At 39.6% G+C, this 15,518-nt stretch overlaps 1 protein-coding gene across 4 annotated transcripts; it reads right to left on the minus strand.

Annotated features, from left to right (window-relative positions):
• Window positions 1-769: 769 nt before the first annotated feature.
• ZC3H15 (zinc finger CCCH-type containing 15) lies at window positions 770-14,428 on the minus strand. Of its 4 annotated transcripts, none has more exons than XM_072874813.1 (10): window positions 13,629-14,102; window positions 11,624-11,725; window positions 9,158-9,269; window positions 7,332-7,484; window positions 6,139-6,230; window positions 4,878-5,060; window positions 4,037-4,183; window positions 3,767-3,871; window positions 3,399-3,525; window positions 770-2,697 (listed from the first exon to the last, which is right to left on the minus strand). In XM_072874813.1, exons 1-10 carry the CDS (start codon window positions 13,764-13,766, stop codon window positions 2,486-2,488), a joined length of 1,371 nt encoding a protein of 456 aa, XP_072730914.1. In that variant the 5' UTR covers window positions 13,767-14,102; the 3' UTR covers window positions 770-2,485. The 4 variants fall into 4 exon arrangements, with proteins under 4 accessions (XP_072730914.1, XP_072730916.1, XP_072730915.1 ...); XM_072874815.1 differs by lacking the exon at window positions 13,629-14,102 and adding an exon at window positions 14,149-14,428 and having other exon boundaries at window positions 771-2,697; XM_072874814.1 differs by having other exon boundaries at window positions 772-2,679; window positions 13,629-14,097.
• Between the last annotated feature and the right edge of the window lie 1,090 nt (window positions 14,429-15,518).

A 15,518-nucleotide genomic window follows, 5' to 3' on the forward strand; every position in this document is an offset into this window, starting at 1 on the left:
TAAGGCCTTAGCATTCATTTTTAATTGAGCATTTATTGACTGAAACTCCCTGTCAGCTGCAAATTTAGGCTTCCTTAACTCACAAGATTGAGAACTTTTAACAGGTTATATTCAAGCCTATCTTCAAGCAGAAGGATGAAGTAGCAGCATGTTGCTACTAATCCTTAAAAGTATGCCTGAATGCTACACTAACAAAGAGTTCTTTAAAAGCAGTCACCCTGCTTTCATGGTTCGAAGTCTAGACAGACCAACCAAGCCAAGAGGCTAGAACAAGTCCAGTCAGGAGAAGCGCCAGAATAAGTTGAGAAAAAAGGGTGAAAACCAAAAAGGGAGAGCAAACTATTGTTTCCTGACCACGTGAAGTAAGCTGTCAGTAACTACTGCCTATGAAAATAAGTTTTTCTTCCACTAACTTACGGATATTCAACATACTTAAATACCACGTGAGGCGACTGCCCCAATGTTTAAATGACGCATGCACGAAGGAGTTATGCACCACAACTGAGCCCTTTAGACCCAAAAGGGCACACACGCACTCTCTCTCTGCCCACCTATCTCAGTGTTTTATTAGCTGAAATGAGTTACCCTGTCATTCCTCCATTGTAAAACACAAATAATTAACACGGACGCAATTGTGGCAAAGATTCAACCTATTTAGATCACTGAAACAGAGCAGTATTATAGAAATCAGTATTATATACAATATACCAGCCTCTAAGACACAAAATATAGAAAGCCATTTTCATCCTTGATAATGATTAAATTACTTTTATTTCCATTTAAAATATACAACTTGGAAAAATTACGCATCATACATTCAAATATGAATTGCATTCTTAAGTGTCCTGATATCCAGGTATCCTATTGCTGGCCAGCATAATACAATAATCTGTCAACACTGTTTATTTACGGCCATAGGAGAAAAGTCTCCATAAATAAATATAAATATTTGATATTGCAGCTTTTCCTTAAACACTTACATTTAGAAGTCAATTTCAGTAGGCCTCTTTCTCCCAAACACTGCTTCTTGTTCCTATAGGAGAAAACAAATTCCAAAGATCCCAAAAAGGGCAAAAAATGTCTAAGTCAGCTATTTTAGAAATAGCATTCAAGATACAAGAGTCAATTTAGCAGTGTCAGAAATAACCATTAAAGCTAATATTACCACCCAAAAGCAGTTTGAGAAAGCTCACTAACAATGCCATGAATCTTAACGGTCTTTAAGTAGTAATTTAAAAGCTTTAGAAAAATCGATACAAACAGTATCATTAGTACAGCAATACCGTTGCAGATACTGTTAGGAGCATGGAAAGGAGGCATAACCTACAGCCCCCTTGAAAAAACACCACTACTGAGAAATCTTTATGGCAGGGTTTCAATGAATTTTAAACGGGCACGTTGACTTCCTCTCAGCCTGACAGTAAGTGGCCCCTGAAGGGTACAACACTGCGCCGCTTTGAGGCAACTTCCTACTGCATAACTTCGTGTTATTTATAGAACACCAAAGACACAACAGGCATTTTTTAGACTGCAACATCCCTGCTCTGCAGAGCTCGAAGTCTTCGCTAATATACAAAAGACAGTGGGGAAAGAACGAGACTGAGATAGGAATGAGTGATCTATAGCATGTATTAAATCAGTTAATGGATGGATAGAAGGAAGAACAGCAGGGGAAAAAGTCAGCTGCTGAATTTTACACTGCATGAAGTGCAGACAAAAAATTGTAATTGCAGTTAGCCCTAATTTAACTGAAGCCAACACCATCATTTCCATATCAGGATTGGAGAGAAAAATGTTTATCACTGTATTAGAGAATTAAGTTAACGGTTTGGTATGATATCCTAACTTAACAGAGAAAAATCAACACCGGTATTTTAAAGTTGATAGTTTTTATTTACAGTTTTGTTGGCAAAAGGTGGTGGGAAGTTTAAAACATTTTAAACAGAGGGCACCATATTGTATTGTATGATGTATCAGTTCACAATCTTCAGTATCCAGCTGATCAAATAAAGCTAATCACCACTTAAAGAAGCATAATCTGCATCAGCTCCATTAGAGTATACTGCCTAAAAACACTTCAGGCAGCTTCTAAATCAACACGATCACTAGTAAAAATGCCATTCTGGGGAAGAATGTGTACTTCGATTTTTACACTGTACCTGGTACCAAATTGCCCACTTATACTTGCATACTGGCAAAGCAGTTACACTTCCTACTTTTAGTTGAAAGTTATAATCTCATTTTCTGCAAATTCAGCTGTCAGGTAATTCTGAACTACTCTGAATATTTTACTGTGAGCATAGTCAAGATTGGAGTAGACGAGATTGAAGGAAAATATTCCTGGTATACGACGTGCCCATCAAAATCAGCTGGGTGACCATAAACATCCTGTTTAAGAATTCTATTCAAAAAGAAGGGAAAAAAAAAAATGTAGTCAGTTTTTACTTTGTCACATAGATTTAACTCCTCACTTGAGCTTTTTAATTCATTCTTCTAGATCAAGAGTGTTTAGTTCTTCTTCTAGTTCATCCAAGTCCTCTCCAGTAAAAAGATTTTCATCAACTGGAACCGCATCAATTACTCCATTTTCCAACTCCCCATCTCCATCGTTATCTTCCTCTAAATCATTCTGCTCGCTGCTGTTTATATCACCACCAGAAGCTTCACTTAATTTATTATCTGAAAATAAAAATAATTCTTACACATTTCAGTGTCACACGTTTCTTAATCACCAATTCACAATCCTACTAAACAGGCTTTAAAGTCTTGAAACTATAAAGAAGTTACTTTATTTGAAATTTATGAAGACTTACATTGGTTAAACTGCATGCCTGATTAATATGCAGATATGGATCATAAATTATTAAAACAGGTTGAAAAAAATAACTCTAACTCCCATTTTCACAACTGGGTCAAACTTAATGAGCTGCTCCTACTCAATGTCTGCACTTAAAGGACTCAGGGTCTTAAAGATCAGGGTATGCATTCCACAAGTGCACCAAGATCCAGACTTTGCTCTAAGAAATCACAAGCTAACTTAAACTAGCTAGAAAATATGAAGAAAAGCTTGGATTTTTGCTGATATTATTCATTCAATCATTTACTAAATCTGGGGGAAAAAAAAGGGAAACTGCTAAAACAAACATCTTAAGGATTTCCTTGAAGCAGCCATAAACACTACCTTTTATTTAAACTTGAGTTTAAGAAAATAAGAAGTGCATAGCATTTACTACGAGCTTTTTCTTTAGTAACTACTGTATCATTGACAGTAATTTCTTCCCTCCCTCTTTTTAAACCAATACTTCTTTCCAGCAGATGAATAATTCCTTTCCATCTACCTTTTGGCGAGCTCTTAACAATTCAATCCCCTATTAGTGATGCCTAAATAATGAACTTACCATCTTTTTCTGTTGAAGTGTATGTGCTGAATCGCTCAGGACTAGCCACAGTAATACCAGTCTCATCTACAGCCTTTGGGACATACAGGTTCAAATCCACATCATTTATGCACACAGGGTCTTCCATCTGAAAAATAAACCAAGATGCTCCGCATGCCTTACTTTTCTACAGAAATTCTCTTTTCTGCAGAATTTCTACAAAGTTTTTTTAATCTTCCTTTTGACACCAAAATCTTGACAGAATACACTCTGTAGCGGTGTTAGATTAAGGACCAAGTTTATTAATTGCACTGTAAGAGCTCTCAAATTAAGAATTTTCAAACTTGAATGTAACTTGAAATATTATTTGAGTCAATACTGTTCTTTACCTCATCATCTTCTCCCGTTCCTTGAATATAATGGGTGTCATCTGCTTCTTCATCATCTGCATCAACCAGCTCTGGTCGGAACTCAAATACTTCACGTCCACTAATCTATTCACAGAAAAATAAATCTTAATTTATCACTTGATAGAACTTATACTGCTGTAAAAGAAAAAAAAAAAAGAAAGAAGCAAAGCAATTCCAGGCCAGCTACCTTATTACAAAAAACTTATTTACTCTTACTTCTTACATTAAGAATTGGAGTGTGGAACATACCACCAATGCTTTGCCAGCTTTAAAATCTGCTTTCCTCCTCTCCATATCTTGCTCAGCCTTATCAATTTTTTCTTGTCTTTTTCTTCTCTTCCATGCAATAAAACACTCTAGAGTAATTTTGGTAACGTTTGGTCCTAAGGCAGCACGCTGTCAAGTAAAGAGACTGATTAATGCTGGAAATTGTTTCCAAAGGCTAGAACAAATTAGAGAGTTAATTACTCTTTTCCAGAAACTAACTGAAAACACTTCTAATTCCTTCTTCACTCTCACCACTGTTAAACATGCACCATCAACCTAAAGTTTGACTCAACACACGATTTTCCAGTTAGTAAGGTAAGTCAACATGAAAGTTAATATGTTAAGTGGAGGAGGAAAGAAACCAATGGTAATAGCTCAGGTTCTCCTCAAATTGACACTACCAGGCAACAGTGACAGAAATAAGCAGAGCAGCAACATAACACCTTCAGAAGGCCCCGTTCTCTAGGTGCTGCTTCCACATTACAGAGTTATGCAAGAACTAAGGAGGCCGTGAGCTGGGGATGACAAAGGCCCATAGAAACAGTTCCAACAGATAAAGGAAAGATAGCAGTAAGAAATAGAAGCCTCCTAAAAAAGGATTAGCAACACTTGCACTAAGTATGCAGCTATAGTTTAAGCTATTCACTAGGTAATCGTTTCTAAACAAAAACATGAATCAAATACTACATATCCTTCAACCTAGCTCATACAGCTATAAAAACACTTTATACTTTTTAATTATTAATTAGGAAGTTATTTACAAATGTCTCTTCAGAGTAATGAAAACAAATACCACCAAAAGGTACCTGTCTGACAACTTTACCTCTTTTTCTATTAGATCTTCTAAAGAAATTTCATCTTGCTTTTCCTCCTTCTTTTTGTCTTTTTTTAATACAAAACCCGGGGGGAGAGCATGGCGATACATGCAGTTGTCTCCTCCACCTGGACAGACCCAAAACCATCCATATTTGTTGTTTTCGATAGCATCAAGGAAATATTTGCAGACCTGTACAAAACAAAGGTTGTTAGCACTGCATTCTCTTTTCATCCCCAGCAATTTACACTACATGTCAAAGTACAGTAATTCAAAGCCAGTTGTGCTCAAAACAGAAGAAAGATGTGAAATGCATTGCTATTAAAAAGCAGACAGAAGTGGTGCAACTAATTATGTAAAACTCATGTAGTCAACAGCTTTTTCCCCTTAATATAATCCCAATTTAAAAAGACAGGATGACTCAGAAGACTGGCAACTGTGTACTACTGTAAACCCAGCTGCACATGTACAAGCATGCTGGCAGCCTTTCTCTTCCTGCTCACCAACATCAGTGTAGTTCTAATCAAAATAAATAGAATCTGCCTCAGATGTTAAACCTTCCAGCTCATAATCCTGAGGTAAAGATGCCATTCTGGAACTTTTAACAAGCAATTCATAGTTCACACTTAGCCACATCAAATTTCAACTTTTGCAAATTTAAGCAATATCAATAGAATATTTAATTATTTGGTATTGAAAACAAGGTGAAATAGTTCTGAAGAATGATAGAGAGATTAAGATATTATACCATTTAGAGCACAAACTAAAGGATATTCTTGAAGTTAGAGGTCAGGAACTACAAGTGACTCAATTAGTAAATTTCAGCTTACAGGAGAAAATTTAAACATATATGCTTCCATGTCACCCAGTACACAAATAAGCCAATATATATGGGAGTCGCTGGAATGAGATGACAGACCTAACTAATCACAACACTTGAACCTTCTAAGCAAGTAGGATGCATTAGATACACTACTGATTCCTTTAGCATTTCTATTTTGAAAGCACTTAATCTACTATCCATTTATATTTTACATGAGAAAAAAAACCTTATGATGACTGAAAGACCTTTGGGGTGGTGGTTTTTTTTTTTCCCCCCTCTCTTTTTTAAATACATTATTAGAAATACTATCAGCCCAACTGTATACTCAGAATATTGTTATAATATTCCATTCAAAATCTTTAGATAATGATACCCATATCTAATACCAGTCTGCAGTTAATTCCCTCTACTACAACTCAATTAAAAAAAAAAAACAAACAAACATACTATTTGGGTTTTGGGTTTTTTCTTTTCCGCCTCACCATGCTTCTTGTTAACCACTTCTTCCAGCTTCTTCTCATCCCAGTTATCCATTGTATCTAGACAAAGACAACAGGTGGTTTCACAAAAATTCCAAATACTAAACAACGCTGTAAAGTTGCTTTTCTCCCTAATAACAGTTTTAATATGCAATTCTTACATTTTAGTTAGTTTATAGAACGGAAAATAAATTCAGGTTTTTATTATAAAGTTTGGAAACTTTCCTATGCTGCTCACAAGACAACTTCCTCAGCAGTCTTATAAATTTATGTTTTGACATGCATAAAGTGTGTTTCAGTTAAACACTAAAAAAATGCGTCATTCATCTGTACACTACCAAGCATGGACAAGGAAAAAAGAAGAAAAGGAAGATGACTGAATAAAAGAGAAGGTTGGAGGCTAATTCCAGGAATACAGATGACAAAACTTGAGGACTGAAAGAGATAATACCAAATTTTCTGTGTTAAAGTTAAAAGAAGGTGCCATCAAAAGCAGTAAGATCACCAGTGGTAACAGCAGTAGTGAATCTACAGGATCCTATCATATTCATTTAGGACAACACAGGCTAAAACTCAAATAAAGACTGAGACATGATGAATTGTGGAAAAACAAAAGGAATTATTTGGACTATAAAATCTCTAACCCCTGCTAAGTAAAAGTAAAATCCAGAGTACTTTGCCAGTACAAATGATTTGGAACAAATGATTTGGAAAAGGAGATAAAGCCACAGAAAAAACTCCAAAGTATCCTGAATTCTAGAACTGTGCACATTTGGGCAAACGCTACTAGTAGTTCCGGAAAGCAACTATGGTTGCTCATTACACTTCCTCAGAAGAAACTAGCAACCGTAAGAAAGACCAAATACTGTACAACTTGCTACTTGTATGACATAACACATTATACACAGAATTTAAAAAACCACCATCCAATATCACTAGGTCATACTGCTTTTTCTAAACAAGGTCTAAGGAATACTTGTGAGCACGCTTTTTAAAGGAAGCTTCGTTGTTGTTCATGATTTTGAATATAGTGGTATGGGTTGCCTCGGTCATTGACCAGGGTCTTCAGGATCATAACCACAACACAAGACAACTCTTAATCTTAAAAATCCAGGTTCAGAATCAGAATAGCTTAGTCGTCATTTTCTAGAAGTACTATACCTTTTTCAAGGTCTTCATCTCTTGCATCAATGTAGACACTTCGTTTTTCACACTTCCTTTCCAAAGACAAATCATGAGAAAACTTGCACTTGTCTCCTTTAGTGCATTGTCCTTGCTTGAAGAAAGCACAAACTACAGATTTGGGGTCAGCACCTGAGTGAACAAAGTTTTTATATTTTAATACTATTTTTAAGCAAAACACAAAACTGGAGCAAAAGCTGTATGTTAAAAGTTCTGAGAACCACGTCTAGGATCATACAATCTTTAGGACCTGTAGAGAATGAAAACATGTTTTTAAAAATGAGTTATTTAATGTGAAGTTCAGCACAAGTAAATACTCCATGTCCTGAAGGTGTCCTATTTACTTTGTATAGCATGATATCTGCATTAAGTATCAAAGCTGGCACTTGACTATTTAAAGAAATATGGATAGCAGTGTGCCTGAGCGAATTATTCATTCATATAACATAATACATATGAGATATCACTCTGTGCAACTTCTTCCCTATACAATAAACTATTTTTGCCTCTAATACACAGTAAAGCATCTTCTGGATGTCAGCCTTTCCTTAATAGATCAACACCACACTAGAATAAATTATAATAATCTAACCTGCACTCATTCAGGCCACTTTCTTTAATAATAGAAACAAGATGGCAGCTCACAGCCCCCAAAATAAGCAACTGGTGTTATAGTATGTTATAGTTAACTATTCAATCAACCTAACTAGAGTTTAAGTAAATATCATCCCACTAAAGGAATTATTTGACCATTAGGAGGTGAGAAAAGACATGAAAGCAGGTAGAAACGTATTTATGAGACTTGACTAAATCAGAAATGCTTTACTCATAATATTCATTAAGTGCTCATGTAAGATTTTAAGCTCGAGTTTTTCACTTGCTGATTTTATGCTTGGTGCAAGTCACCAGTGACTGGAGTATGCACAGCAACACCTGTTTAAAACCTTAACCAGAAATCTAGCCTTTAAATACCAAGTGGATCCCTAGAAGAACTTCAGGTAATATGGCTCTCCTTGTTGACAATCTCAATAGAAAGGCAAAGCTTTAATTAGGACAATATTAGTTTTCCGAAGTAACTTTAAGTCAAGAGCTACTTTATTTGGAGATAGCTGACCACTGCAGATCATAAACAGAAAAACGGCCTTTGCTGCTGCCAAGTGCCACAGTGAACAAATATCAGGTTTGCTTTAAAGACATACACAGAAATCACACTTGTTTAGTCAAAAAATTATTGTGCATAATTTCATTAGTTCCAGAAGACTAATAAAGCAAAAGAGTTGGTAACATTTAGTTCATTCCTAAAAGTATGATTATTTTTTTTCCCCCATGGCAGCCAATTGTAGCGTTTCCCAGAAGTATCAAACACTCTTAAACTTACATTTCATCACAAAACCAGTTTGTTCAATAACTGAATTCAAATAAGAGCACACTTCCGAAACCAAGCCCTACTGTTAACTCTGAGGTGGGACACAAGCAAATGGAAAATTTTTGCTGTTCCGATTTGAATACAAGTTTTCACACCACTGATCCAGAAGCATCTGTTTAATGAACCTGAATACAAAGTATCTACAGCTGCCCTGTCAATATCAATGTAGCTTTTGATATTCTAATGATCTAGTAACCCCACAGGACTTGCTAAAAGAACATCAAATCATTACTGACAAACTACTTGGTACACTAGATAGAGAAGGAAACAGACATACCTGCTTTATTAAAAAATGAACTGGCATTTTTAAAGGGTTATTTTACCTGAAGTAGATATGTGAATAAGAGAACATAAATGAAGAGAATTCAGTTACTCATACCTTTGCTAATTTTCTGTGCAGCAACCACAGGCTTGAAGAGTTCATTTAATTCTTGTAATTCTTTTTTCTTATCTTCTTTTTTTAATTTCTTCTCACTTTCTGTTTGAGCAGCCTATAATGACCCCAAATTTTAAGTTATTAATATATAATTAGAATGACATTACTCTTCACATGAACTGTACATTAAAATAATTTTAACGATTGCCATTTGATTTTAAATCATTTTAAATTAGTTTATAAGGGGAGGAGGGAAAGAACCTATGATTTCTGAATTTCTCAGCATTCCTGCCCTTGCATGAATGGCTAGTGCCATCTAGTGGTACTGACCTTTCGAACAGAAGAGATTTCAAATGCAATTTGTCAGAGATGCGAGATGCTGGTAGGTACCATTAGATGACACAGTTACCTCTACTCCACCTTTACAGGCTAGGAAGTCAAGTGAAAGATATTGGGGCTAAGGAGAGGAAAAGTTAGTTGCTCTTTTGTGATACGTTAGCAAGGCAACTATTCAATGCAGTTATTTCAGGATCTGTGCAAAAAGCTTCTCTATCTTTAGTCCCCTACATGCTGCTTTGTTCTTTCTCTTCATGTATACCAGTAGCACTTCCAGGAAATCTGTCTGTAGAAGTCAAGAACTGCTTTTGGAGCACTTTTTTGTTTGAATGTATATCAATTCATTCAACACCAGTGGTTTATAAGACAAGAACATTAATTTTATAGGTACTAGGGGCCGAGGTCTGAAAAACAAGCTCACCTAGGAAAAGTTTGTGTATAAAACAAACCAAACTGACTCTGCCTTACCCTGTTTGGACAAGCCAGAAGAGGCCTGTATCTATACCAGAGTGGTTGAGAGGGATGAAGACAGATGAAAGAGAACATGGCAGAAACACTATTAGATGATTTGATTCTTGTCCTTAAGGGAAGCTAGTGAGACTAACACCACTATACAAATATGTGGGGTACTTTATTAGTAAAATACAGTGTAATATTAAAAAAGGACCTTTGTTCTTACAGCGAATTTGGCAAGAAAATGCCAAATTGTTTTAAAAGGGAGGTGATTAATTTGGTCCACATACAGAACACTCAGTTTTCATACTGAAAGCCCACAAATCCTATTTTATATAGCATGCAGTCCCACATATGTCAACTACAAAAAGTAGTACTTTAAGAACGCTTTTGTTTCACCCTAGGGTTCTAAAAGCATGAAGATGAAGCTTGCCTTTTTTTCCTTTAACAAAAAAACCAAAAGCCTTGACAGCATTTCCATTTGCATCTCAGGACACAACAATAATTGCTTTAAAGTGTGCTTTCTTTCTCAGGGATAACCCTAACCAAAAAACATTTTACAGGGTAAGAAAGGTATAATCAGGTCTAAAAATTAGCTTCTGACATCCATCAGTCAATAGCTAAGAGCATCTGAGAAACAAATTATTTTAGGTTGGCTAATTTACATGCTGGCATTCCATTAAATGCTACAGATTCAGGGATTTCATATAGAAATTTCAGAAGAACTGTTTGAGTAACGGCACTGTTTCTGAAATGACATCAAGCAGTCCTTTCTACTACAAGAAATTGTTAGATCTAATGACCCGAATATCAACTTTACCTTTAAAGTTGTACTTGACATTTGTTAGTGCATCCTTATGTTATGCAAGGAATGTCACATACATTATGACATCATGAATTTAGCTGATGCAAATGTAATATTCTACAGGCTGATTCACAGAACAGGAAGCTGCATAAACACTTAACAACTAGCTTCCCTAACACCATCGGACTAAGAGACCTGGCTCACTTACATTATAAAAATATTTTCATGAGATTTGTGCTTTCTGACTAAGTGTAATCTACACATTGTCTCTCAGCTACATCACATTTTACTTCATCACACAAAAGAAGAGCAGAGTAGTAGACAGTGGCTCAAAATTTCAGATTCTTTGACCAGTTCACCAAATAGATGCAGACTTGTCAGACTTGTTTCCATTTTAAGTTATAATAAATACTTCCATTAGTAGAACAAGCAGCACATATGGACTTATACTTTTTTCGGTCTTCCCCCAATTCCAATTTTAATATTAGTAACAACTACTCTTATTTTTAATGGTTCACTATTTCTTCAATTAGGTGGGAATTAAAGAGAAAAAAACAGAAAAAATATATAACCACACTTTGCTGATAGCCAGTTTTTATAATTCACTTTTCAGGTATACCTTAAACTCAATTATGTTACTATTAGAATACTGTGTAAAGAAACACACACCCTTATTAGTTGAGTTTGAGTTTTTTGGTACGTAATTCTCAGCTAGACAAGCTTTGCAAGAAGACTACCTAGTTAAATCTGTGCTAGTAACATTAGGCAAGTAACATCTCAACTTTTTTCTACTTCAGTATTATATGACAATCTATATGTATAGTGAAAGATTATTTCACTATACAGGGGGAAAACATTACAGATTAAATGCTTACCTGACGTGGATTTTGCTGACCAAATTTAACCTGGTGAGTCACAGCCTTGATAAATTTCTGTTGTTTTGCACCTTTTTTATTCTTTAGGCCAAATGTTTTGTCCTAAATCAAGAGATAAATACAGCCAAATTAATTGAAACTGTCCAACAGTTGGAACAAGTTTAAGTTGTTACCAAAAAAAAAAAAAGACAACTTGCTACTCCTCTCAGGTTTTTCAGTTAAACACAGACTATTTCCTCTAGCAATACAAGCAATCCAAGAAACAGCATGGACAATATTTAGACTCCTCACATCATCTTTAAGATTTGTTTTTCAAAAGAACCTACTAAATACTGCTTTTGTGTGAACTATTGCTTTTATCACCAGACCTACTTGTGTCCAAATATTAGCACGAGCGTATACACACAGTGTTTTCAGGCCCCTCAAAACAAAAGTACAAGATGTTTTTGGTGACTACCCAAGTAACATCTGAGGAAAATATGAAGACTGAATAGCCATAAATACTGGGTTGGGTTTTTTTTTCCTATCTGCCCAAAAGCTCTTATTACTTTTATCTTCAAGTATTCATATATAAATGTTATATATTTGTTAAGCAGATTAATATTGCCACATGTAACATATTACTTTTTATTTTCAAGTATTTTAAGCTTTTCCTTTTCTAACTGTACTAGTTTAAAGATAAGTCTTTCCCCTTTGTCAAGTCCAGACAGGCGTTTGTGCTTCCTAAACTCCACTGCAAGAAGTTTTGTTTACTGCCTGAAACAATTCTTCCTCTACATCTCTAGTTTTATTGTTAGAGACAGGTTTCTATACCAGACCTATTAAAAATTTCATTAAAAAAAAGAAGAAGATAACTCAATTTCACACAAGTATCTAAAGCAGAAATTATTTTTTGTAACTGAAACACCTACATTAAAAACCTATCCATGCCTTTGACGCGATACCAACACTTTTTTTCCTGCCAGGAACAAGTAACAGATGTTCATCCAATGATAATACCTCAGTCCAAACGTACTTTTGGAAACCCTAACAAACCAAAAAATTATTATAGAAGAATTATAGAATAAACAGTTCCAAATTTCCAGAGTCACCCCGTTTTCATTTACAATGTATCCCCTATCAACAGCAGAAGTCCTCTGTTACTTTATGCTAATTTGAAAAGTCTGTAATTTGTCAAAATAGCTAGCAGGGAAAGAAAATAGATCATTCACACACTTGGTTTCTGTGACAAATGCCACATGGAATACATAATCTCTGTGTATTTGAATTATGTAATAAATTATTGTTAACAATCAATGCAAGTGTTTCCCCTTTCAGCTGCATTTTTTTGAAAAAAAAAACCAAAACAGACTTTTCCTATATAGCTGGATTCAGCAAGAACATCAGAAACAGTGAAGCCAATAAAAAGAGAGAACAACCACTCTAACCTAATGTTTCCAAAGAACATGGAAACAATATTCCGCAGTGCTAGATTTAAAAGAACACTTGTGTTACACAGATATTCTGCCTGAAGAGCTGAGCAGCTACTAACCTTCCTACCAACAGATGCAAGCAAACATTTAATTTTCTATAACTGCTTTCTCCTTATACTCTCAACATAGCTTTTTTTTTTGTATAGTGGAAGATTTGCATGACTACCCTAATAACTAACACACATATCCCCCCCTCCAGCAGTTTTTTTATAATCTGGTTTTACCATGGAATTGAGCATCAGAAGTTTAAAGAGAATACGAGGTATTACTGTTGAATCTTCAAATTATTTTGCATTCAACTTCACTGAAAGATCTACTAAACTGTAATTCCAGGAAATGCCTCCTTGGCCACACAGGTCAAAGTGTATCAAAAAAAACCCAAAACAAAAAACATGCATGTTTTAAACTGAGTGAGAAATGCAAACCTACCCCTCAGAGAACCGGACACAGAAAATATAGGAAGACATAGAACATAGAGATGGAGAAGCAAAAGAGTGAGAAAGAAAAAAGGAAGAGTACTCTTGTCAGATCACCTTCTGTCCAAAGACAGCTCTGGTCCAGGCTGAAAACCCGAGCCCCAGTCCAAGACGCGCCCGCCAGCACAACTTAAGGGCACCGGTCAGTGATTTGACAGATGCGGGCAGCGCTGGATCCGCGCAGGGAACCAGCATCCCCCGGAACGGTGCTTCTGGGCTGGGCTGCGGCACCGATCAGGCGTGCGTGCGCACACCCCTCCGCCCACACCAAGTTTTTGGCTTTCTGACCACTTCCTTGGCCGCTTCAGCTGAAGAGGCGGCCTGCGGGCCTGGCTGCCCGCGGGCCGTGACGGCGGGCTTTCGGGGAGGCCGGCTGCCGCCGGCAGCAGCGCCCGTGCGCCCGCAGCCGCGGGGCGGCAGAGGGGGGCGCAGGGAGAGCGCTGCCCGCGTCGGAAGGGAAACGGCAGGAAGCGGCAGGCCCCAGCAGGGGCAAGGAGAGGGCCGCGGCGGGAGAGCGGCCCGCCCGCCCGGCGTCGGCCGCGGCCCCCTGGGCCCGGCGCGGCCCTGCTCGCCTCACCTCGATGATCTTCTCCTTCTTCTTCTGGTCCGCCTTCTTGCTGCCCCCCGCCGGCTGCTGCTGCTTCTTGGGGGGCATGGCGGGGAGGGCGGAGCGGCCTCGGCTCTCGCTCGGGGGCTCTCAGGGCGGCGGGGAGGGCGGGGCGGGGTGGGACGGGACGGGGCCGCCGGGGAGGCGCGACGGATCCCGCTCGCAAGGCCGGCGGCCGCGGGGCACGCTGGGAAGGCAGCGCGGGGCGCGCCGCGCGCTGGAAGCTCGGCAGCGCGAGGGCCCAATTATCTCCCGGCAGGCAGCGCGCGGCGGGGCGACGGCCGGGCGCTCCGCCTGACGTCACAGAGGGGCGGGGCCCGCGCCACGCGGGGTGCCCCGCCCCACGGCGGGCAGCCCCTCCCCGCGGGCGGCGGGGCCGGGCCGGGGCCGCGCCCCGGCCGTAGGGGCCGGGCCGGGGCCGGGGCCGGCGGCGGGCTCGGCGCTGTGGAGCGCCTGTGCCTGCGGAGGCCGCCGGCGCTCCTCCGCCCGGCGTACGCTCGGGTGGGGAGGCGGCCGCTGGCAGTAACGGGCGCGGCCCGCCCCGCGCCTTCTGCGGGAGTCGTGCCTCGCCGGCCGGGGAAGCGGTTGAGTGAGGGGGGATGGCGGCCCCCGAGGGCCCTCCCCGGCCGAGTCCCTGTCCAGCACTGGGAGAGCCGCCGTTTGGCGGTCAGGGAGCAGTTCACCGGTGGGAACTGTGGCCGGTTCCCCTCATGCGCGGTGGGTGGCTGGAGATGCGCTTCCCGCCGCCGCTTTCGGGGACAGCGACCTGCCAGCGGGCAGGGTGTGGAGCTTGCTGCCACAAAGAGCCCGAACCCAGCGAAACACCGGCAGGCCGCCTAGGCAGCGTTCCCTTACCTCTGCCAGCTCCAAGTCTTCGAGGAAGCAATCCGCAGAGCAGCAAGAAGTTTAACTACTGGCGAAGCGAGTGCAGAACGGCGGTGGGGTACACGCTTGTGTTACCTGCAGAGGCGCGAGGGACGACTCGGGGCAAGGGCCAGCTGTAGGGAGTCTGGCACCCTTACCAGTGCCACTGCACAGCCCTCGTAAGGCCCAAGGGGAAGCCTCGCTGGGAAAGCGGCAGGTGGTGAGCAGGCTGCTGGCACATTGGTGAGCAGCTGGATGTTGGACAACTAGCGCTGTTTGTCTTCAGAGGGCACCTGCGTGCTGAATCACTCTTGGCCCATGTGGGATATGTATTTTATGGAGGGAGCGGGGATGAGTAAGGTGATGGTGCATTTGTGCATGTACGTAGCTGTATTTTTTCTGCAACCTTTTTGCCAGAGGAGGGAAAGCAACTGCTGTATGAGGACACAGGACACTGCTGCTTATTAACAGCAATG

This window comes from Ciconia boyciana, chromosome 10, assembly GCF_034638445.1.
Source record: "Ciconia boyciana chromosome 10, ASM3463844v1, whole genome shotgun sequence".
NCBI classification, from domain to species: Eukaryota; Metazoa; Chordata; class Aves; order Ciconiiformes; family Ciconiidae; genus Ciconia; species Ciconia boyciana.

Bases quoted from the DNA above. Each gene is read 5' to 3' on its own strand.
- ZC3H15 (XM_072874813.1), bottom strand. From the start codon at position 13,766: ATGCTGGTTCCCTGCGCGGATCCAGCGCTGCCCGCATCTGTCAAATCA. The intron at 9,270-11,623 runs GTAAGCATTTAA...GGGTCATTATAG, and splicing joins GTCAGCAAAATCCACGTCAG to GCTGCTCAAACAGAAAGTGA. The intron at 4,184-4,877 runs GTAAAGTTGTCA...TTTACTTGACAG, and splicing joins AAGATCTAATAGAAAAAGAG to CGTGCTGCCTTAGGACCAAA.